The sequence below is a fragment of the Geotrypetes seraphini genome, chromosome 7 (genome assembly GCF_902459505.1).
Source record: "Geotrypetes seraphini chromosome 7, aGeoSer1.1, whole genome shotgun sequence".
Lineage (NCBI taxonomy): Eukaryota > Metazoa > Chordata > Amphibia > Gymnophiona > Dermophiidae > Geotrypetes > Geotrypetes seraphini.
Window position 1 is genome coordinate 133,879,070 of NC_047090.1, and position 23,443 is coordinate 133,902,512.

General features: G+C 42.9%; 1 protein-coding gene across 2 annotated transcripts in view; it reads right to left on the reverse strand.

The window, feature by feature from the left end:
- SOS2 (SOS Ras/Rho guanine nucleotide exchange factor 2) overlaps positions 1-23,443 on the reverse strand; it is a 292,583-nt gene that overhangs the window by 206,897 nt on the left and 62,243 nt on the right. For both annotated transcript variants that reach the window (XM_033951288.1, XM_033951289.1), the window contains one exon: positions 15,421-15,546. In XM_033951288.1, the coding sequence (XP_033807179.1) occupies positions 15,421-15,546 (126 nt within the window). The remainder of the gene's footprint in view (positions 1-15,420; positions 15,547-23,443) is intronic.

Sequence of the window (23,443 nt, forward strand, 5' to 3'; positions counted from 1 at the left end):
TGGTTAAATAAAAAGAAAAATTCATATTCAATTATTTTTTTTAAAAATCATCCACAATGACAAAACAAAAAACCATGGAGGGTGTGAGTGAGAATGTGTGATAGAAGGAATCAGTATCAGCAGAAATATAATTTATTTATTTATTCATTCATTCAATTTTCTATACCGTACTCCCAGGAGAGCTCAGAATGGTTTACATGAGATTATTCAGGTACTCAAGCATATTTCCCTGTCTGTCCCGGTGGGTTCACAATCTATCTAATGTACCTGGGGCAATGGGGGATTAAGTGACTTGCCCAGGGTCACAAGGAGCAGTGTGGATTTGAACCCACAACCCCAGGGTGCTGAAGCTGTAGCTTTAACCACTGCGCCACACTCTCCCTATGAGGTTGAATGCACCCTGCTCCTATTTCTCCTTTCTATTTGTATAATTCCTTTTCTTTCTCCTCTTCTCCCTGTCCTGCGATTCCTCCTCTTCTTCCTGCCCTATGATGCCCCACCCCCCTACAATTTCTATCACTTTGCTATCTCCCTCCTCCAGGACTCCCTATCCTTTTCCCATCCTCATCGTCAATATTCAATATTTTTCTTATAGCTTTTCACAGCTGTACTAATTATACATCAAATAATTGGGGCCACTTTTCCATTAAGGCTTACATCTCCTGCATATTATCATACACATATTTTGCTGATTTAAGTTGGTGCTTCTCTCAACCCTCTCCTAAGGGCATGCCTAACCAATTGTGTTTTCATTACCACACTAAAATCTGCATGATATTTACATATATTAGAGTTTAATTGTGTGCATATCTCATGGACATTCAGTGTGGCAATCCTGAAAACCTGGCTGGCTGGATAAATATGCCTCCAGGAGAAAAGTTGTTCTATAGTACAGCCAATGAAGCCCATAAACTAGACTTGTCCAAATTCAATCGCTGAGAGCCACAAACAGAAATACCCCTAATGAATATGCAAGAGAGAGATTTGCAAACAATGGCGACAGTAGTCATGGAAATCTCTCATATGCATATTTATTAAGGATATCCAGAAAACTGGTTTGTTTGCAGCCCTCAAGAATTTAAGCTGAACAAGCCTGCAATAAACTATTCTACCCTCTTCAGACTTCATCCTTGAGAGTTTACCCTCCTAGAAATTTCTACATATGTTGCTTAATCACTGTACTGAACTAGCTGATGGGGGGGGGCACATGGGGGAGAAAAACATGTATGGGCAATAAAGGGATTGGGACTTGTATACCACCTTTTTGTACTTTTACAACCACATTCAAACAGGTTTATATACAGGTACTTCAAGCAGTTTCCCTATCTGCTCATAATCAATATACCTAGAGCAGTGGAGGATTAGATGACTTGCTCAGGGTCACAACCTCAGGGTGCTTGAGGTTGTAGCTCTAACCACTATGCCACACTCTCAAACATAGACTAAATTTAGGAGACAAACATCTTAACTGCTATTTTCTCCAGCCAGCTTCCAGTCAAACTACAATCTTTCTATTTTTTTCTCCGAGAGCTATAGGCCTATAATTTAATGCCTAGAATTCTGGTAGACTTACAGATCCCTTAATTTATTATTATTTTTTTTTTCCAAGATGGCGCCAGGTTAGGTTGTTGTTATAGTGTCTCCCGCCTTTTTCTTTTGTTTGTTTATGTTTCTTTTCTTCTTTTCTTAATTTAGCATCATTATCTATATTTACGTTCCTGTAATATTCTCCTAGTTTTTCAATTCTTATCGATCTTATTTAATCATGAAGCCTATTATCTTTCTCGGCGGTTTGGCTTGCTTCCAACGGTCTTGGCAGCCCTCTCCAGTGGGCGAAGTCGGAGGTCGGCATTCAAGACGCTCACAGTTGACCCAGCGGAGACAGCCATGGACGTCCAGGAAGCAACAGCAGAGAGGGGAGAAGGCATATCAATGCCAGCGATCCCAGCAACTCAGACTCCACCCGAAGGGAAGCAGCGCCCAACCATCTTCACCCTTCGAGCACAGCAACCGACGGCACGGCAGTCTCCAGCATGGAAGAGAGCTGGGGAGAGGCCGTGGCTTCGTCGACGCCAAAGGGGGACGGGTTGCTGGTGCAGCTGGAGTCGGCATCCCCCAGAAAGAAATCCGAAGCATTTTCGGCCCGGGTCGCACCATGGAGAAATCCGATTTGGTCTGCACTCGAAGGCGTCTCACCTGGCGTGTCCTGACTCCTGCATAGATCAGTAGCAGAATCCCTGAAGATGGGAACCCCGGTAGAGCCAGAGTACTTTGACCAGGTGTCGATCTGTTTCAGTGACATCGTGGGTTTCACCACCATCTCGGCCATGAGCAAACCCATTGAGGTCATCGACCTTCTCAATGACCTGTACAAGCTTTTTGATGCCATCATTGGCTCCCACGATGTCTATAAGATGGAGACCATCGGCGACGCTTATATGGTGGCGTCGGGGTTGCCCAAGCGCAACGGGAACCACCACGCAGCCGAGATCGCTAACATGTCTCTGGACATCCTCAGCTCCGTGGGCTCTTTCAAAATGAGACACTATACTTATTTTTATCTCTATTTTTATTTACTTTAATTATTATTTTAATTCTATCTTTAACTTATTTATTCATTACTTGTTGGAATATTCATTTCTATCTCTATCTCTGTCTTTATATTTTTATCTTTACTTTTCATAAATTGTTTCTTCAGGTACTTTAGTTAGATTGTGAGCCTTTGGGACAGTTAGGGAATTTCCAAGTACCTATCTTATTTATTTTTATTTATTGTATCTTTTAATGCATCATTTTTGTAAACCGCTTAGAAACCTCACAGTTATTAGCGGTATATAAGAATTAAATTAAATTTAAATTTAATTAATCTCCACTACTCTTACTTATATTCATGCTAAGTCCCAATGTCACTGAAACAACCAGTTTTCTTCCAGTTTATCTTATTGCCTCATAAACACAAAAACAATTCTCTCTTTAAATATCTCTCTTTGCAAATCTGAATATCTGTCACATTGCTCATGTAAGAATATTAAGCACAAACGGATTTTCTCTTAGGCAAACAATGAGGGGAAATCTAATTTACTGGGTGATGGGTCTACATATTAACCTTTGAAATATTCTTACAGTATAATCATAATATGGCCTCTAGATCAGGGGTGTCAAACTCAAATCACATAAGGGGCCGAAATCTAAAACACAGGCTAAGTCGTGGACAGGAATTTTTATTAAGATACTTACCTCCCTCCTTTGCTGACGCACAGTGTGGGACGCTCACAGGACTTCTGTGAGCGTTGGATCAATCACCGCTGCCGGTGCCAAAACACACGCTGCGTGCCAGCAAAGGAGGGGGTTAGTCTTAGTAGAAGTATAGGGATACAACCTCTCCAACCCCACGCCGGTTACAACATAAATAAAAAAGATTTTTCCTCTCTTTTAGGTCCTAGTTCATGCTTGTTGTCTAACACCAGCTCTGGCAGGATACACATTTCAAATCTGACATATTGTAATCACAAAACAGAAAATAAAATTAATTTTTTTCTACCTTTTGTTGTCTGGTCATTTTGCTTTTAGTTCCAGTTTCTCTTTCTGATTTTGTCTATCTTCTAATTCTCTTTCCAGTGTCTGCTGTCCATTTTTTTTCTGCTCTTCTCAATTGCTCCAGTCCTTGTCTCCAACATATTGATTTTTCCCTTTCAACTTTTCTGCCTCTGTCCACTCAAATCTCGCCCTCTTTCTCATCCTTCTCCTTTTTAAATTATCAGCTACCTATCTATTTTCCATCTTCTCTTATTCTGTAGCTCTCCCATTTTCCATCTCACTCCGTTCCCAGCCTATTTCCTTCTATCTCTCCTCCTCTCTCCTCTTGATCCAACATTTTGCTCCCTCTCTTTTCTGTTGTTCTTCTTCCCTTCCCCCTTGATGCTGAACAATGAGATGGAAGGGGGGGGAAGAGATGGTGCATCTCTCTCTCCCTTCCACCCCCAGGCCTAACATTTCTCCCTCCCTTCCATCTCCAGATCCAACTTCTCTCCCTTTCTCTTCTGAACTGCCCCCCATCCCATCTCTCCCCCTGTCTGCCTGCCTCCCTCCCCACCCCCAGGTCCATTTCTCCCTCTCTCTTCCCAATTGTTCTCCCTTCAAGTATCTTTTACCCTCTTCCTCCACACTACTCCAGGTTCATCCTCTCTCCCTTCATCTCGCTCTCCTCATAGCCCAGCTTGCTTTTCCCTCCAGCGTCGATCCCTCTCTTTTCACAGCCTAGCTTGCCTTTCCCTCCAGCGCCAGTCCCTCTCTCCTCACAGCCCAGTGTGTCTTTCCCTCTGGCGCTGGTCCGATGTCGCCACCAAATCTGCCAGCCTCAACGATTTGGCAGTGTTGTGTGGCTCCCCCTCCTGTTTTTGCCTGCCGCAGTCTGTCTTCAATAACGTGCAACTTCCTGTTTCCGCCCAGGTGGACCGCAGCAGATAGAAGGTAGGAGGGGGAGCCATCGACAACACTGCCGAAGCCGGCAGACTTTCCGGCATGACAGCAACATTGGATCGGCACGGGAAGGAGGACACCGAGAAGGGGAAGTTCGGGAATATTGCCGTGGGCCACATAAAAAGGCTAAGCGGGCTGAATTGGGCCCGCAGGCTTTGTGTTTTGCACATGTGCTCTAGATTATCAAAGTAAAACTTGCCAGCTACCTTAGACTTCCCAGAAAAGGAGAAATTAGGTTTTACCTTCTATATTTTGTTCCTCGAGTCTCTCCAGACCATTCTTGACAAGTGGATATGTCATACCACCAGATGGAGAGACTGAGAACTACTGAGTGATGCCACCATTTAAGGTTCTGTACAGCCCATGGCTGGTCAGTATTTCTACTGATGAAGCAAAATGGTAATGAACCAGAACAACAGACCCCCCAAACAACCCAAGGGAGAGAAAAAAAATTACCAGAACAAACCAAATGATCTTAAACTATGACAAATTAGAATAGTGAGCCTTTCCTTGTCCAATCCATCATCCTCTCCAAACTAGACTACTGCAATGCCATCTACTTAAGCCTATCAAAAAAAAGTCTTCAAAGACTCCAGCTAATCCAGAATACTGCAGCCAAGTTGATCTTTGCAAAACGCAAGTCTGACCATGTCTCCCCACTCCTAGCCAAACTTCACTGGCTCCCAGTGATTTCCAGAATCCATTTCAAATGCTCCTGCCTGGCTTTTAAGATCATTCACGGCATCCTTCCTCCCTTAATCCCACTATCTTATAACTCAATGAGTCCTGACTCTACCAGACCTGCCCAAAGGTATAAACTATCCTTCCCCTCTCTACACGGTATTCGCTATGCAGGCAAAGTGGGAAAATCCCTTCTCTTCAGAATCACAGGTCTTTGGAACGACCTTACTACCCCGCTGCGGAACCTGGGCTCCCTCCAATTATTCCGCAAGCAACTGAAAACCTGACTTTTCACTAAAATGTAATTCTATCCCCCCTTACTCTTCTCTTCTATATATAAGTTCATGTAAACCTTTTTTTCCTTCTCTTCCTATATTTTAAGTTCTTGTAAACCTTGCCGAGCTCCACATCCGTGGAGATGATGCGGTATATAAACTTAAGGTTTAGTTTAGTTTAGTTTCAAAATTCAGGTACTACATCTGACTCCAGATGCTCTACCACATATCTACTAGGCCAGAAAAATTCCCCTCAAACTCCAGGCATGTCCAAGAATGTTCTGGAGAGACTTGAGGAACAAAAATAAGCAGGTACTAGATACTAAATTGTATTCACTGTTAAGGATTGGGCTCTGTGTTAAGTTTCTACCTGTTTAGATGCCAAGTTGCCCAGCTCTTCCTCCGATCAAGCTCTCCCAAAAATTTAAAAAAAACACAAAACTGACGCTTAAGTCACACCTCTGTTCTTGTCTTACTAGCCTCAATTAGATGCCAAGTTGCCCTCCTGTTTTAAACCATCTCTCAAAGATTAAATAAGTCCCTAGCTCTCTCCAGTACTGGTCGCCATACCTCAAGAAGGACATGGCAGTACTTGAGGGGGTCCAGAGAAGAGCGACTAAACTGATAAATAATATGGAAAACTTTTCATACGCTGACAGGTTGAAAATGCTGGGGCTGTTCTCCCTAGAGAAGAGGAGACTTAGAGGAGACATGATAGAAACCTTCAAAATCCTGAAGGGCAAAGAGAAGGTAGACAGGGACAGATTTTCAGACTGTGGAGAACCACAAGTACTAGGGGTCACTTGGAGAAATTGAAAGGGTTTAGAACAAATGCTAGGAAGTTCTTTTTTACCCAGAGGGTGGTGGACACATGGAACGTGCTTCCAGAGGTTGTGATAGGCCAGAGCACAGTACAGGGGTTCAAGGAAGGTTTAGATAGATTCCTAAAGGATAACGGGATTGAGGGGTACAGATAGAAGCAGAGGTAGGTTATAGAAATGGTCAGGAACCACTTCACAGGTCATAGACCTGATGGGCCGCCGCGGGAGCAGACCGCTGGGCGCGATGGACTCTGGTCTGACCCAGTGGAGGCAACTTCTTATGTTCTTATGTTCTCCCTGTGTTGACACCAAGCCTTTCCTCTGTTCAGAAACTACTTACACGCAAATCAAACAGGTCCTGCCTCCCAGCCCCCCAAAGGCTCCCCCAATTCTCATCATGAAGCCACCTTCGTGGCTCTTTCTTCTCCTACTTTGCTCATCTCTCAACACCACCCTCTGAGTGAAACCTCCTTCTCCCAACCTTCTCGACTCCGCAAATGTCAGTAATATCTGCCCTGGCCTCAGAATCCCCACGCTGATAAGCACCAGAAATCATCCCTCCAAAAAAACCCTCGAAGAGTCAACCACGCCTCTTTAAAGCCTGTTCCCCCTGCCAATCTCCCCAAACTTGTCTCTGACTCTCTCACCCCAGTCTCGACACTTTATTGCAACGCCAGATCCGCATACAACAAGATTCAAATTTTGAAGGACCTACTCGAGGATTCTGTCCCTGGATTCCTATGCATCACGGAATCATGGATTACAAAAGATGGCCTATTTACACAAAATGAACTCTGCTCCCATGGCTACCAAGGCCTCTTCTCTCCCAGAACTAACCGAAAAGGAGGTGGCCTGGCACTTCTCTACAAATCATTCTTCGATGTCCAGCTCTTCGAAAAGGGTAGCCACACCTCACTAGAATATATGCTAGCCTCAGTCAATGATGAACTCTACCTTCACCCACTGGGTATCCTGCTTCTATATCGCTCACCTACCCCTTGGAACAAATCCTCTGAACTCGTCCTCGAGACCATAACAAACGCCTTCCTCAAATTTCAAAGATTACTGATCATTGGGGACATCAATCTCCACCTAGACGACATCACCAGCAAGGATGCGACTGAATTTAATAGCTTCCTCACCTTTCTAGGCTTCCCCCCCCCCTTGCACCCTCCCCAACTCATGAAAAGGGGCACACACTAGACTTCATTAGTTTCCTTGATCTTACCGCTTACAAAACTTCAGCCGATGACACTCGCTGGGAACACGTCCCCTGGTCCAACCACTTTTTAGGGGCTTTCTGTCTCCCCATTTTCATTTCGCATCTTGGGGCCCCACCCCACACCTCAAATTCCATTACCTTCTGCAAAAAAATTACTAGCGATCTGTTCTGGACTAAATTTCTCAACCAATTCTCCTCTGCTCCTAAGCCTGCAGATTCAGAAACCAACTGGCATAACTGGGTCGCCCTCTCTGAGTCCACCTACCACTCCCTCGCCCCACTATCCACTAAAACCGTCTCCTACTCCTGTAAGGCCCCTTGGTACCTCCCATATCACAGAGAACTGAAGCAGAAATGTCGAGCTCTGGAGCGCAAATGGAAAAAATCTAAATCCCCTATAGATAGACAGTCATGGAGGGTCAATATTAAGTTTTACAATACAGTACTAAAAAAAAGCAAGGAAGAACTTCTACAATGATAAAATCTCCAGATCCAACAACCAGAGTAGTACATTACTCAACATCTGGCGCTCCTTAACTTCCAAAAACGACTCCACCTTGCTCCCCTCCTCTCCTTCAGCCGATGTTCTAGCAAAATTCTTCAACGAATAGGTCACTACCTTGAGATGCTCCTTCCCACCTGCAGTCTCCTACAACTCTCTGGTGCCTACCGACTCCAACCCTACCCTAACGGTCTCCAACCCTATCCCAGTCGACAGATCCGAATCCCTGGTCTTTAAACTCTGCCTCAAACTGAAATCCTGCAACTGTACCTTGGACCCATTCCCCTCCTACCTATATGAGAAAATTCAGGCCTTTTTTCCCCAGAAATGGGACATATTGCCTTGACCCCACTACTGAAAAAATCTGACCTAGGCCCTTCTACACCATCCAACTATCGCCCAATAGCAAATATCCCTCTCCTAACCAAGTTGCTAGAGTCCATCATATCTACCCAACTCTCATCCTATTTAGAGAGATTCTCTATTCTCCTACCTTACCAATATGGCTTTCGTCCTAACTTCAGCACCGAATCCCTATTGACCTCCCTAATCTCAACGGTTCAACAACTTCATTCTCGTAATAAGTTCGCTGTTCTTCTACAATTTGACCTTTCTGCAGCTTTTGACGTTGTTCATCATGATATTCTAATTTACCAACTCTCCAAGATAGGCATTAACTCCACAGTCCTAGACTGGTTCTCAAAATTCTTACGTTCCCGCTCTTACACTGTCAACATGAATGGCACCTCATCCTCCCCCTGGAAACCGATATGTGGAGTCCCGCAAGGCTCACCTCTATCTCCTATTCTTTTCAACATCTATATGTCCTCCCTAAAACTCCTCCATCTATCCCCCCAAGAAGCACTTTACACTTATGCTGATGACATCCTTGTCCTCCTCGAGACCGACTCGAACCTCACTAACCTCTCTGAGAACATATCCTCTTGTATAACAAACCTCCAATCCTGGGCCCACACCGTGCAAATGAAACTGAACGAGTCCAAAACAAAACTACTTTAGTTCGGCCCAAAATTTGATCTACTACCCACACCTTCATCCCACTGTCCTCTGGCTCCACTCTGCAGCTTGAATTCTTAAGCAACGTTCTGGGCATCATCATTGATTCTACATTGTCCTTCAACGACCACCTCAATTTCTTGGTAAAAAATGCTTTTTCAGTCTTCACATGCTGAGGAAAGCAAGATCTTGTTTCCATCAAAAACACTTTGCCGTCCTTGTCCAATCCATCATCCTTTCCAGACTGGACTATTGCAACTCTATCTAGTTAAGCCTAACAAAGAAAAACCTTCAAAGACTTCAGCGGATTCAGAATGCTGCAGCTAAGCTTAACTTCGCAAAAAGTAAATTTGACCATGTCTTACCGCTTCTGTCCAAGCTTCACTGGCTTCCGATAATCTCCAGGGTCCACTTTAAATGTGCCTGTCTAACTTTCAAGATCCTACATGGCATCTTTCCTCCCTTTATTCCACTTTCTTGGAATTCCTCAAATCCTAATACCACCAGATCCACCCAAAAATTAAAACTATCCTTCCCCTCATTAAAAGGCATTTCCCATGCAGGAAAATTAGGGACCTCCCTCCCTTCAGAATCACATTGGCTCCCTATCGCACATCGTATCACCTATAAAATCATCCTGCTGACCTTTAAAATAAAACTCTCTCATCAGCCTTCATATCTTGATAAGCTTCTCATTCCTCAATGCTCATCACGTACTCTGAGGTCAGCAGATCAGAAACTCTTGCTAATTCCTTCCATAAAAGATTTCTTTTACACCCGGAAAATAAATTTTGAAGTAGTCGCCCCAACGTTGTGGAATGCTCTGCCACAGCAATTCCGAGATGAACAACATCTTGATAAATTCAAGATAAGCCTGAAGACTTTTTTATTTCGTGACGCCTTTACTTGTGTGTAGAGTTCTTTCCTTTTATTTTTTTTTTTCTCTCTCTCTCTTTTCTGTTCCTCTCTTACTCAACCAACTGCTTTAAAAAAGCGACCCCACCCAATATGTTTTACCCTACTCCCACTTTCTCCTTCTCTTCTCAAAATATGTAACTTTTCCCCTCCTTACCCTTTTTACCCTCACTTTCAAGTCTGTCCAGTTAATGTCTTTGATGTTCACTTTCATCATTTTTAAATATCTATTATTTTTCCTTCTTTTTAAATATTTTATTGTTAACCAGCCAGATACCTGTTGATGGTCGGTATATTAAAAGTTAATAAACTTGAAACTTACCTCCCCTCTTCGGAATCTGAGCTCCCTCCAACTTTTCTGTAAACATCTGAAAACCTGGCTATTCTCAAAAATGTAATACTTCCTCCCTCTCTGGTATACTAAGCCCTCTAAACATTCTTTATACTTTGGCCTTTAACCCTTCATTGGAGTTCCTTTCTATCCCAACTCCTGTAAACCGTGCCGAGCTCTACGATTGTGGAGAGGATGTGGTATACAAACCTAAGGTTTAGTTTAGTTTAGGTAAGACCTTATTTCTCCTTACTTCTCTATCCAGTACTTAATGAGGATGGAACACCGATGGGATACCGATGACCAAACAAAAGATCCCCAAAAGAGAAATTTTTGTGAGTTTAGTCTCAGATGCCGCATCTGCCGACCAAGTGCGCAGCCACAACGTACGAAGTGCAGCCACCCCAAAAGCCATAGATTTGGCGGAGGTCTGCACCAAGTCATAGAGGGCGTCCAATTGGAAAGAGGTCGCTATCTCAATCTTCTCCACCTCTCGATTCACGAAGGACCAATCATCAGACTCACGGTCAAGAACACGCTCGGCCCACCAAAACACAATGAGATGGAAGGGAAAAAAAAAAAGATGCTGCATCTCTCTCTCCCGAGCCACAAGCCCCCCACAAATAGCCGCCTGGACCCCCAAGGTAGAGACATCAAAATTATATTTAAGGAGAGTCTCCAACTTATTCTCCTGAGAATCACGTAAGGCAGAACCACCCTCTACGGGTACAGTATGTCGTTTTGCAATAGCAGAGACCACCGCATCCACCACTGGCAACTTCAGGGTAGCCCTATCACCCTCCAGGATGGGATACAAACGAGCCATAAAGCGCAAAAAACCAAAACAGTGCCTCCGGCGTATTCCACTCCACCAGGACAATATCCCGAATATCCTGATGCATAGGAAAAGAGCGGGATGCAGAGCAGATCCCTCGAAGAAGAGGGTCCCCCACACGCTGGGTCTCAGGTGGCGTCTCCTCAAAGTGTAATACTGAGGTGACCTATTGAATCAAATCTGGGAGCTCGTCTCTCTGAAAAAGGCACACCACGGACATCTCCTCGCCGGTAGCCAGAAAAGCCGAGGCCCTGCTACCAGCGGCCATCCTCTTGAGAGGATCCTGAAGGTCTCCCCAAGGGTCCAGGTCCTCATCCAGATCCATACACTCCTTAAACCACAAGTCTTCATCCCAGGCCCCACGTGAACGCTTGGATGAGGGAGGAAGAGGAGGGGACATAAAAGGAGTAGAGGGGAGTAAAGCTGCAGAGGGTGCGGAGAGAACAACTCCCCCCGCCCAAGATCCCCAGGCCAACTGCAAAACCTCAGGCCACCGGAAAATAAGCTCTGCATAAAGCAAAAAATAAATTAGGAGAAAAACCTCAGGCGGCTCCATGGGCGCCCCTGCCTGAGCAGGGGACCGAGCAGAAACCTGCCCCTGTTTTTCCAAGATAGGGGGAAGGTCACCTGAGGTGACAGAGCAAATGGAGGGTTGGCTAGGCAAAAATGGTGAAGTTCCCGTCAAAAATAACCCCTCCAGGGCCTGTAGCAGCTGGGAAGCCTGAACTGTCCCAGCCGCTAAAGCAGGCAAGCCAGCATCAGCTGTTAAAGAAACAGCTGTGAGGGAATCTCCAGCCGCTATGGCAGTAAAGGAATTCTTTTTCCCCTCACCGTCGAAGGCTGAGGAAATCCCTCCATGGGCGACTGGGGAAGACCGGGCCTCCCTGCAGTCAGCTGCCAGCTCGCAAGGCACTTTCAGCGGGTTGCCCTGGCTGCCAGCACCCACTGCCGACGAGGCTCCTCCACCACTCTGGCATGCACAGCCTCTACACAGTGCTTCTATCTATAGCAAACTGAGCACTTCTTCCCCTGAGAAGTGCCCATTGCTCCATACGCGACCTAGCTAAAAGAAAAGTACCGGTTGGTTAAAAATATAGTAATTTACATTAAATTTAAAGGGAAAGCAACCCTTCAGATCGGCACTACCTCAGGATTTTTTTTTTTTTTTTTTTTAACAGAACAGACTCCACTTGGCTCTCTAAATAGTATGCCTTACCAACCAGGAGGTAAGGCTTACTGTTGAGGCACCTCTAAAAAAATGTGGGGGAGGTGGAGGAAAAGGGGGGAGGGACCCAGCACGCGTCCTACCAGGTTTGTCACCTCCAGGGTTGGACAGACCCCCAAACAGGGTTCACTCAAGCTCAATCCAGCACCAAAAAGATCGGCAACTCATCAACCAACAGTAGTAATCTTTTAAAACTGGTTAATGACCTCTATGATATAGAGGTGTTTATTGGTTCTACTGAAGAATCTTCCCTCTCTACTGATGTTTTAGCAGACTTTTTCCAATACGAAAATACAAAAATTGTTAATGAGAGCTACTAAAGAAGTTCTCAATCATCTGTATTTCCCAGTTCTTCAGTGTTTAAAGGACCCTAGAGTTGACATGTATTGGAATAATTTTACAGCCTTTAATTGGCAAACCTTTTGTAAGTTTTATACCAAGTATGTTAATTCGTACTGTAGGCTTGATAGTTATCCCCCGAATGTCATGAAAGTTGCCCCTGTCACTTTTAAGGCTAAATTTTTTAATTGGGTTAATTTTTATTATCCAATGGGACCTTCCCAAAGGAATTGGGTCAGATTTTGATCACACTGATTATCAAAAACCCTAAAGAATCTTCTACCTTGGCATTCAACTATAGACCCATTGCTGGTATTCCTTTGTTTACTAAACTGTTGAAGGGTCTGAACTGTTGAACTACTTATTTGGATAAGTTTAATATATTACAGGACAACCAGTCTGGGTTTCGGTCAGGTTTCAGTACTGAAACTGCCATGGCCTCTCTGTTGGATTATCTTCATACGTTTTTTAGTCAAGATACAAGTGCTTTGATTATGCAGTTAGATCTGAGCAGCACTTTTGACCTGGTGGATCATACTATTCTTATTGATTGCTTGGAATCTATTGGTATTTCGGGAAATGTTTTAAACTGGTATTGAGTATTTCTCGGTAACAGATCGTACCAGGTGTTCAAGGATGAAAGTCTTTCTTACCGTTGGAAAAATCTATATGAGGTTCTGCAAGGTTCACCTCTATACCCCACTCTGTTTAATATCTACCTTGCTTCACTGGGAAACCTTTTGCATAATTTAAATCTTAGGTTTTATATTTATGCATATGACATCACTATAGTCATCCCGTTAACTTGTCTGACAGTTGAGCTTACAAATTTTTTAGCGACCATTCTGAATCAGATTGAACTTTCGATGATTGCTTTTAAACTGAAACTAAATCCAGAAAAAACTAAATTCTTTCTTGCCACTCCTAATGATAAAATCAAAGAAACATTGATATATTTGAACGGTCTTGATTATACTATAGAACAGTTTATAAAAATATTGGGAGTGACTATAGATAGACACCTTACTTTGGAACAGCACACTTACTTAAGAAATGTTTCTCGGTGCTTTGGAAACTTCGCACCATTAAGAAATACAGCGGAACCTTGGTTTACGAGCATAATTTGTTCCAGAAGTATGCTCGTAAACCAAATTGCTCGTATATCAAAGCAAGTTTCCCCATAGGAAATAAGGGAAATTCACTTTGATTCGTTTCACCTCCTCAACCCCCTCCCCCCGAGGCTACTGGCGCTGCTCCATCCCCTCCCCCTTGAGGTCACCGACGCTGCTCCATATCCCCCCCGCAATCCGGCATCCCCCCTGCAAACCAGCCTCCTCCCCCCCGCTCACATCGTTCTCCCCCAGCGATCCTACATCCCCCCCTATATCTTACAGTATAATCTCGTTACAACGGACTTCAAGGGACTCGCTCTCTCTGAGATTCTCAGATTCAGAATCTCGGAGAGAGCGAGACCAGAAGGCTTTGAGCATGCGCAAATGCTCAAAGCCCAGTCCAGCCCAGCACAGGGAAGAGGGAGGATCTCCGTCACACCGCCCAGCCCAGCCCAGCCCAGCCCACGCCAGAAGAGAGAGGATCTTCAAGCACTGGCACCTCCTGTGCATTGGTGCTGGTGCCAGTGCCCAATCGGGGTAAGCAATGTCGTTGCGGTGCTCAGGGGGGGGGGGGATGTAGGATTGTGGGGGAGATGCCGGATCGCATTGGGGTGGTGCTCATAAACCATTTTGCAAATGTTTTGCTCGTCTTGCAAAACACTCACAAACCGAAGCACTCGTAAACCGAGCTTTGACTGTATTTCGATGAAGCTTCATTCCGTCTGTTAGTGCAGTCATCTGTTTTAAATATTCTCAACTATTACAATATTATCTATCTGGGTGCCTATAAGAAAATCTTTAAAAAATTGCTAGTGGTTCAAAACACTGCAGTTTGACTGATTTTTGGTCTAAAAAAAAAAAGGGAGCATATTACTCCATATTATCAGAAACTTCATTGGCTGCCGATTGAGGCCAGAGTTTTGTTTAAATTTGCTTGTATTTGTAATAAATCAATCTTTGGCATGTCACCTGGCTACCTTGCTTCCCATTTTTCTTTGAACCACTCAAATAATTTAACACATAGAGTTTGTTTATTTGCATTCCCTTCTGTTAAATTATGTTGTTATAAAAGGTTTCTTGAGAGAACCCTTTCCTTTCAGGCTGCTAAATTGAATGCTTGATTTGGAAAAATTATGCTAGGAGCTTCTTCCTATCTTGATTTTAGAAAATTATTGAAGACACAATTATTTGATAAATTTGTATCTTAATGCATTCTGTTGTCTTTTAAAATATTATGCATTTCCACTTTTAAATTGTATTTTTCGCTGCAGGCTCAATTCTACTTGTTGTGGACCACCTAGAACCATTCCTGGTCAGGTGGTATATAAAAATAAAATTATTAAACAAATTCCAACAGCCCTACTAAGGAGATGGGTATAGCTCACCAACACCAGCTGGAGACTGAGAGAAGACTGAGGTAATTAGGGGGAGACATCTGATATGTACTATTCAAAAGTTTTGTCTCAGCCTCCACCTGCTGGTCATGAGATTTAACCTGCTTGTAACATTAACCTATGCCGGTCTGGAGAGTTGCTAAAGAAATTCGCTTTTTCCTTTCACAATATCTTCGCCCGTCCCCACCCTAATCTCTCAACCATCATTATTACTGATGCAAAAAATATTTACATGTACCCAGAAGAATAAGAGCTAAATGTTTCATACTCACCTCTACATCTTGGACAGTTCGTGGCTGTGCAATACACAGCTTGCTGAGCAGCTGAAGAATTAGTTCTTCAATATAATACAGTGAATCTTCCTTTGCTGAGAGACTGGGATGGACCTGTTGCTGGACCTGCATAAAAACAATTACTTTAGTTCAGTAAAAGAGAACACAGAAGAAGTTTATGTTTACTCATAACTTGCCTCACATGAATGGCAACAGACTATATGTAGACTGCTTTGGTTGTACAGTATAATCTCGTTATAACGGACTTCAAGGGACCTGGAAAAATAGTCCATTATATCCAGAGTCCATTATATCCAGAGTTGCATTTTTTTAAAAACTTTAGATCAACTTGAAACAACGTACAATCAATGAACAACAGTCACTGAACAAGCATATCAGCAACATCAATAACAAAACTCAGCAAAACATTGGTATGGCACAAAATGACTGCAAAACCAGAACACTAAAAGATGATCTAAAGCATTATGTCGTACTGTACTGGAAAGAAAAATAATCTGTCATTTTCTTCTGGGCTGCATTTTGATGCTATATCACCGGCATGCCAAGCGCCTTGTAGGAGGAGCCTGCATGTCCGTTATAGCCGAACAAAACTACAGCTAAAAGCGGCTCTGGAGACAAAATTGGTTGTTTGTTATATGCGATGATTTTCTGCATGTTTATAAAGGCGCACGGCCGGGACCAGAAGACCTCGTCCACTAAAGACAAGGTTCCATTACAAACGAGTCCGTTATAACGAGATTATACTGTATATCAAATCCACTAATCTGCAAAGAAATTCCATCATTCCTTTAATACTGTGAGCAAAGGAATAGAAGCCAGGTGAAATGAGTACAAATCTAGTATAAAGTACAAATCTAGCATAAATATTAAAGATTTCTGGTGGAACTCATTGTGCCACATTTACAAAATGGAAAGAATAATTGCCATACAAAAAGGAAATTATAATAATTTTTAAAAGATCTGGGGTCCTTTAACAACTTATTGCAATGAATAGACACCATTTTCCATTAAAAGTACATTTATAATATCGTGGACGGGGGGTGGTATAAAGTTCTATTTAAGGTTTAATCATTAGATAAGAATGTAATATTTATATGAAATTTATGATTATAATATTTGTGGGAAGGATGGGTGGGGAGAGAATAAATTTAAGATAATAATAGAAAGAAATTCAAGTGATGTGTATAAATTTATTATGATGTAATATTGTGCACTTGTTATAAGATGAAAAATGAATAAAGATTTTAGAAAAAAAAAAAAAGCTGAATACAATGAAATTTAAAAACTTTTTTTCTTTGTTAAAAGAAAATGTGTCTGTTTGCTCCTGCTTAAGCGCTAAGTCACAAATAGCATGGTATGGAAAATATACATGATCTAACAAACAAAAAACCAGGGACATCAAAAATAATCTTCCATATAGCCAATTTCTCAGGCTACAGAGACTGTATTCAGAACCAACTGATTTTGAGAAACAGCCACAAATTATGACTACCACATTCCAGTATAGAAGATACCATGAGAAATATATCCTCATGGGATATAAAATTTTAAAAAATTTTAAAAAAACTTCACCACAAAGTCCTTTTGAAAACCAGATTAAATAACAGAAAACCACCTGATATGGTTTGTAACCTGAGATTTTTTCCATTTAGCTTATGATATTCATAATATCATTAAGAGGCAGTGGCATATCCTTGAACTACACCACTATTTTCAAGGGAAAAATCCTATACTTTTTCATGTGGATCTAATCAAATATAATAAAACTCTAGCTGCGCATGCGCACTCCCATCTGCGTGTTCCGTTTTTCGTGCGCTGTAGGGCACCACAGGTAGGAGTGTGCGGCGACTGTCAGCGGCCAGAGGCAGATGTCGGCCGCCGCAGCTGTCGGCGGTTGCAGGCTGCGGCGGCCGTGCCCGGACGGCATTTAAAAATAAAACAGGCAAGTTTATAAAGTCCTGAAAAGCCGTTGACCGTGAAGTATGCAGGCAGCATACTTCACGGCTGAAGGCTTTTCAACCCCCCCTGCACCTCCACCCCCCTCCCCCAACTTTGTGGCTAAGGCCTGGCTTCTTCGGGCAGCAGCAGCGTTTAAAATTCGCTGCTGTTGCCGGCTTCAGGCCTTCCTCTCTGGCGGGTCCTGCCTACTTCATGTTTTCATGAAGACAGGACCCGCCAGAGAGGAAGACCTGAAGCCAGCAACAGCAATTAATTATAAATGCTGCTGCTGCTTCTGCCCGATGAAGTTGAAGGAGGAAAGGGAGCAGAGGGGGAGATAATGGTAGGGCATGGAAGGTAGGGGGGGAGGAAAATGCTGCACAGGGAAGTGGGGTGGGAGGGAAATGCTGCAGCACAGGGAAATGGAGGGGCAGAAAAAGGAAGGGAGTCGTACAGCTGGGCAGGGGGAGCAGGAAAAAGGGGTTGATGGACAGGGGAAGAGGTGCTGATGGACAGGGGGCAGAAAAATGAAGGGAGGCCTACTGCTGGACAGTGGGAGCAGGAAGGAGGTGATGATGGACAGGGGGGAGGTAAAACAAAGGGAGAAGGGCTGCTGCTGGATAAGGTGAGCAGTGATGGGGTGGTGGAGGACACAGGGGAGGTAAAAGGAAGGGAGAATGGACAGGGGGAGCAGGCAAGGGGTGGTGGTGGACAGCCAAGGAAAAAAGAAAGAAAGAAAGACAGAAATACAGAAATACAGAAAGCAGCTAAGGAGAGAGAAAAAAAATAAAGACAGACACACATGCATATATTCTAGCACCCGTTAATGTAACGGGCTATAAGACTAGTAGATACAATAAGTTAGTACCATCTGTTTTGCCTGTTAATAAACCCATAAACACCTTTTTCAGGCTACGCCCCCTTGCTCTGTTGTAATTCTCTTATCACTTCCTTCAAACACCGTACTACTGGAAAAGGCTATCCTTTAAATTTTTCCAGTTAACTGTAATTCAAATTTTGCAATCTTCTTTATGTCAGAAAACCAGAAGAATAGTCAAAACATGAATACTAAAACACTGTAGCAGTATTTTTAGAAGCGTGGAGGGACATAATCAAAAAAACCGTCTAAGTCAGGGATTGTGGGGTCAGTCGGGGGGGTCGCAGGTCAGCGGGGGGGGGGGGCGATTGGGGGTTCTGGGGGAGTGGTCGTTGGGGGGAGGGGGGTTGCATCGAGGGCAGGAGGGCCTGGGATCCCTCCTGCCCATAATGTAGTGAGGGGTGGGGGGTAGGGGGTCACCAGGGCCAGGAGGGCTTGGGCTTTCTCCTGGCCCTTCAATCGGAGGGGGGGGGGTCGCCGGGGCCAGGAGGGCTTGGGCTCCCTCATGGCCAGATCGATTCGGGGGGGGGGCACGATTGCCAGGGCAAGAGGGCTTGGGCTCCCTCTTGCCCCGATATCGTCGGGGAGTCGGCGGGGCAAGAGGGCTTGAGCTCCCTCTTGCCCCAATGTTGTGTGTGTGGGGGGGATGATGCATCGCGGCAGGAGAGATGCCTCATCTCCCCTACTGCGATGCCATCACTCCTCTACCCGAGCTGCCGCGACCCGCAGCAGAAGAGATAGGGCATCTCTCTTGCCGCGGGTCACAGCAGTTCGGGTAGAGGATTTAGATCTTCAATTACTTCGCACAGAACAGAGGTTGATCTATGAGGTGGAACCAAAAGACAAGAAAGAGGAATGAGAGCCGAAACTCTGTCCCCTGCCACAGGAATCCCCAATTAAATTCTTCAGGGCAGATCCAGTCCACCCAAGAGCTGCCCAAACAGAACCACAAAGTAGGAGAGAGGTGTGGGAGCTGAACAAACAACAACTGCGCTCTTTAGAACGAAAATGGCGACACAATAAAACACAAGCCAATTTTCAAATATATAGGGATAACGTCTCACTATACAAAATAAAAATCAACCAGGCAAAAAAAAAACATACTATTCCAATAAAATCGAAAAAGCCAAAAATTCTTCCACATTGTACAATATTCTAAAATCAATCGATCCAAAAAACAAAATAAACAACTCCGCTCAAAAATCCATATTAAAAGCACAAGATTTAACTGATGCATTTACACAAAAGATTAATATCATTCGTAATACCTTTTATTACAACACAACAAACAATCCCATAAGTCTCGATCAAACAAAATTTATACCAACAGCAAGATGTTCAAACTTTAAAATCCCTTCAATTCAAGACATAGAATCCCTTCTTCAACAAGTTAACCTATAAAGTTCTCGCTCTGAAATTATTCCACCTTTTTATCTGAAAAAACACTTTTCACATTTTGGACCTTTCATTCATTCTCTCATTCAGAAGAGTTTACTCACTGCTACAGTTCCATCTCAATGGAAGACTGCTATTATCACTCCCATTCTCAAAAATCACAAAATTAGCATTAACGAACTTTCCAACTACCGTCCGATAGCCAATATACCATTTTTAGCTAAACTTACAGAAAACTGATTTTCAACCAACTCTGATTTTATAGAAAACACCAATGCACTACATCCCAACCAAACAGGATTTAGAAAATTTCACAATACAGAATACTCTTTAATAGGTCTAACATCAAATATTCAATACTATTTAGACCATCACAAATCTGTTATTCTTTTTTCCTTAGATATTTCCGCTGCCTTCGACACTATAGATCACGATCTGCTCCTAACCAGACTTGAAGATATAGGAATAAATGAGAAAGTTCTTTCTTGGTTCACCTCGTACATTGCTAACCGCACTTCTTCCGTAAGGTTTAATAATGAAGAATCTAAATCTTACTCTTCCTCTTTTGGAATCCCTCAAGGATCTATTCTGTCCCCTCTATTGTTTAACATTTTTCTTTCACCATTACTAGGTATCTGTCAGTCCATAGGCTTCATTCCTTTCTCCTACGCTGACGACATTCAACTCATTCATCCCTTGGACCCGGAAAATAACATTGAAATCACATCCATCAATCATAAATTGGAAAAAATTCAAAACTGGCTTAACACAAACAAATTAGCGTTAAATATTAATAAGACTAAATCAATGTTATTTAATTGGAAAAAAGACACAATTTTGTCAAAACAGTTCATTCTTAATAACATTCCACTCAACCTGGTCTCCTCTGTTAAAATTCTCAGCGTAATAATAGATGATAAACTGATCTATCACGAACACATCTCTCTCACTGTTAAAAATTGTTTCTTCAAATTACGACAGATCCGCTCAATTGCCAAATTTCTCAGTTTAACTTCGATAAAGATACTCATTCACTCCTTAGTAATATCAAAAATAGATTACTGCAATGCTCTTCTCCTTAATATCACCCAGAAAGAAAAAAGGAGACTGCAATTAATACAAAATACGGCCATTAAATTAATATATAACGCGAAAAAATATGACCATGTTTCTCCGTTACTAAAAGACGCCCACTGGCTGCCAATCGGCCATAGGATTATTTTCAAAATAATGTTACTTATTTTCAAAACATTAGCATCTAATGAACCACAATTTATTTCTAGATCTCTAATCCCACACAGTACTCAACGTCCACTTCGATCATCTGGTCAAAACCTGCTTGCAGTACCCTCTTTGAAAATCATAGGTACAAGGAGATCAGATATGTTCACAGTGATGGGACCACAATGGTGGAACGCCCTTCCTCAATATATTAGAACTGAAAACGATATCGCAACATTTAAAAAATTTTTAAAAACTTATCTATTTAATGACGCTTTTAATATCTGAAATTTTTACATGCTTTAGGGATTTCTCTAACTGTGCTTTGGATTAATAACCCCTTACCTTTTGTTTTTTCCTTTTTCTACCAAATTTATGATTGTAACTTTTATCTTTTCCTTCCCGCTTCATGTCTGTATGTTATGTAATTATATTGTTAAAATGTTAGTTTCTTTGTATTATTCTCTACTTGGATTTTGTACATCGCCTAGCAATTTTAATAGGCGATTCATCAAATGAATAAATAAACTTGAAACTTGAAGCTCCTTACTGTCAATGTGACTAGGGCCATCTATTTGTGCAACACAAGCCAAAGGCGCACTTCTTAGTGCACTTCTTTGCGCAGACAAAATAAGCTCTCCAAACAAGACTCTCAAGACACTGCAAAAACTGATTTTTTAAAAACCCATTCAATGAGAAACAAACATGCAGTAAAGAAAGGACAGCCAAAGGATTGTTATAGCTAAATTATCTATTCTATAAACAATACCCCCTAATTACTTGTGCCTAATATAACACTCAGAATGCTAAGAGACATAACCAGAATGTGGATAAATCTAGTTTTACTGGTAATACTTCTAGTTCAACTAATAGAAAGCACTCTTCTGAAAAGCCTATCATCATGAGCAACAGAATCCAGATTGAGCAGAGGGTAAACCTCTCACACACAAATAAAGTCCCAAAATGCCACAACCCCAATAACGAGGAAAACAGATAATCACAGGCAATAGACCCCATAACAAATTATGCACAGTAGATCGATCAACACCTTATGACCCAATAGGTTAAATATAACTCCTCCCCAAATAACTTCTCGCTCACTATATTAAAGCTAGATCCCTGATAAACAAAACAGACCTAATCAGGGACTGGTTAAGGCAAGCTCAACCAAGTGTATTACTAGTAACTGAAACCTGGCAGCAATTACAGGATGACTCCGTAATAAGAGACCTTCTTCCAGCCGGTTATAAAATACTACATCTATGCAGAAAGAAAAAAAGAGGAGGAGAGAAATCAATCATCTATAACAGGGGTGTCCAATGTCGGTCCTCGAGGGCCGCAATCCAGTCGGGTTTTCAGGATTTCCTCAATGAATATGCATTGAAAGCAGTGCATGCAAATAGATCTCATGCATATTCATTGGGGAAATCTAGAAAACCCAACTGGACTGCAGCCCTCGAGGATCGACATTGGACACCCCTGATCTATAAGAACTCTTGAAATCACCATAACCAACGATTACTTCTCAGAAACATTGGAAACCACAGCATGTGAAATAAGACCCCTTCCTAAAAGAAATACCTGTGCCATCTGCTACTGCCCAACAGGGTGATAGATTGAAACCAAAGACCACTTTAACACCTTCCAAATCAATCTAATGCTGCAAGACAACACTATTCTAGTCTTGAACATACATTTAGACAAAACAGAAGACAAAGACACCTTAGAGCAGGGGTGTCAAAGTCCCTCCTCGAGGGCCGCAATTCAGTTGGGTTTTCAGAATTTCCCCAATGAATATGCATGAAATCTATTTGCATGCACTGCTTTCATTGTATGCTAATAGATCCTGGAAGACATAGATCTAGAGATCTTATCATTCCAAAAAACCCCACAATAAAAGTCACCAACTAAACTTTATAATAAGCAATAGAAAAAGGAAAAACAACCTAAATAGCAAAAATTGGACACCTGTAATGATCAGACCACTTCCTAGCACATTTCATCATCTACTAGCAAGAACACCAAAATAAAAAATAAGAGACAACAGAATTACCAAAGAAACAAAAGGCTGTATGTTGAACCGGGCAGGGCCTTGAGCATATGTGCATGCTCAAGACCTGCTGGCTCCCGCCTTCTCTCAAAATCTCAGCAGGGGCGGGAACTCTGCCCAGTTCAACATACAGCAGCTCAGCCACAGCAGAACCTATGGCTCTGGAGAGTGCATGGATGTCAGTGAATCTGCAGTGGCGGTAGCAGCAACAATGGGCATTTGGAGGTCAGTGACTCAAGGGGTGGGGGTATGTATTGTGGATAGTGGCTCCAGTATATGTGGGTTGTGGATAGCATCGCCCCCCCCCCTCCCAATAGGCAGGATAGTGACCAGTGGCGTACCCGGGGAAGAAGAGGGGGTTCACCTCGATGACCGGCGTTGGCTTCAAGAACCTCTTCTGGGCAGTAGCAGCAGCAGTGTTCCCAATTCACTGCTCTTGGCATCGGGCCTTCTTCTTCTGTGCCGGGTCTTGCCTTTGCGGAAACAGGAAGTAGACAGGACCCAGCAGAGAGGAAGGCCCG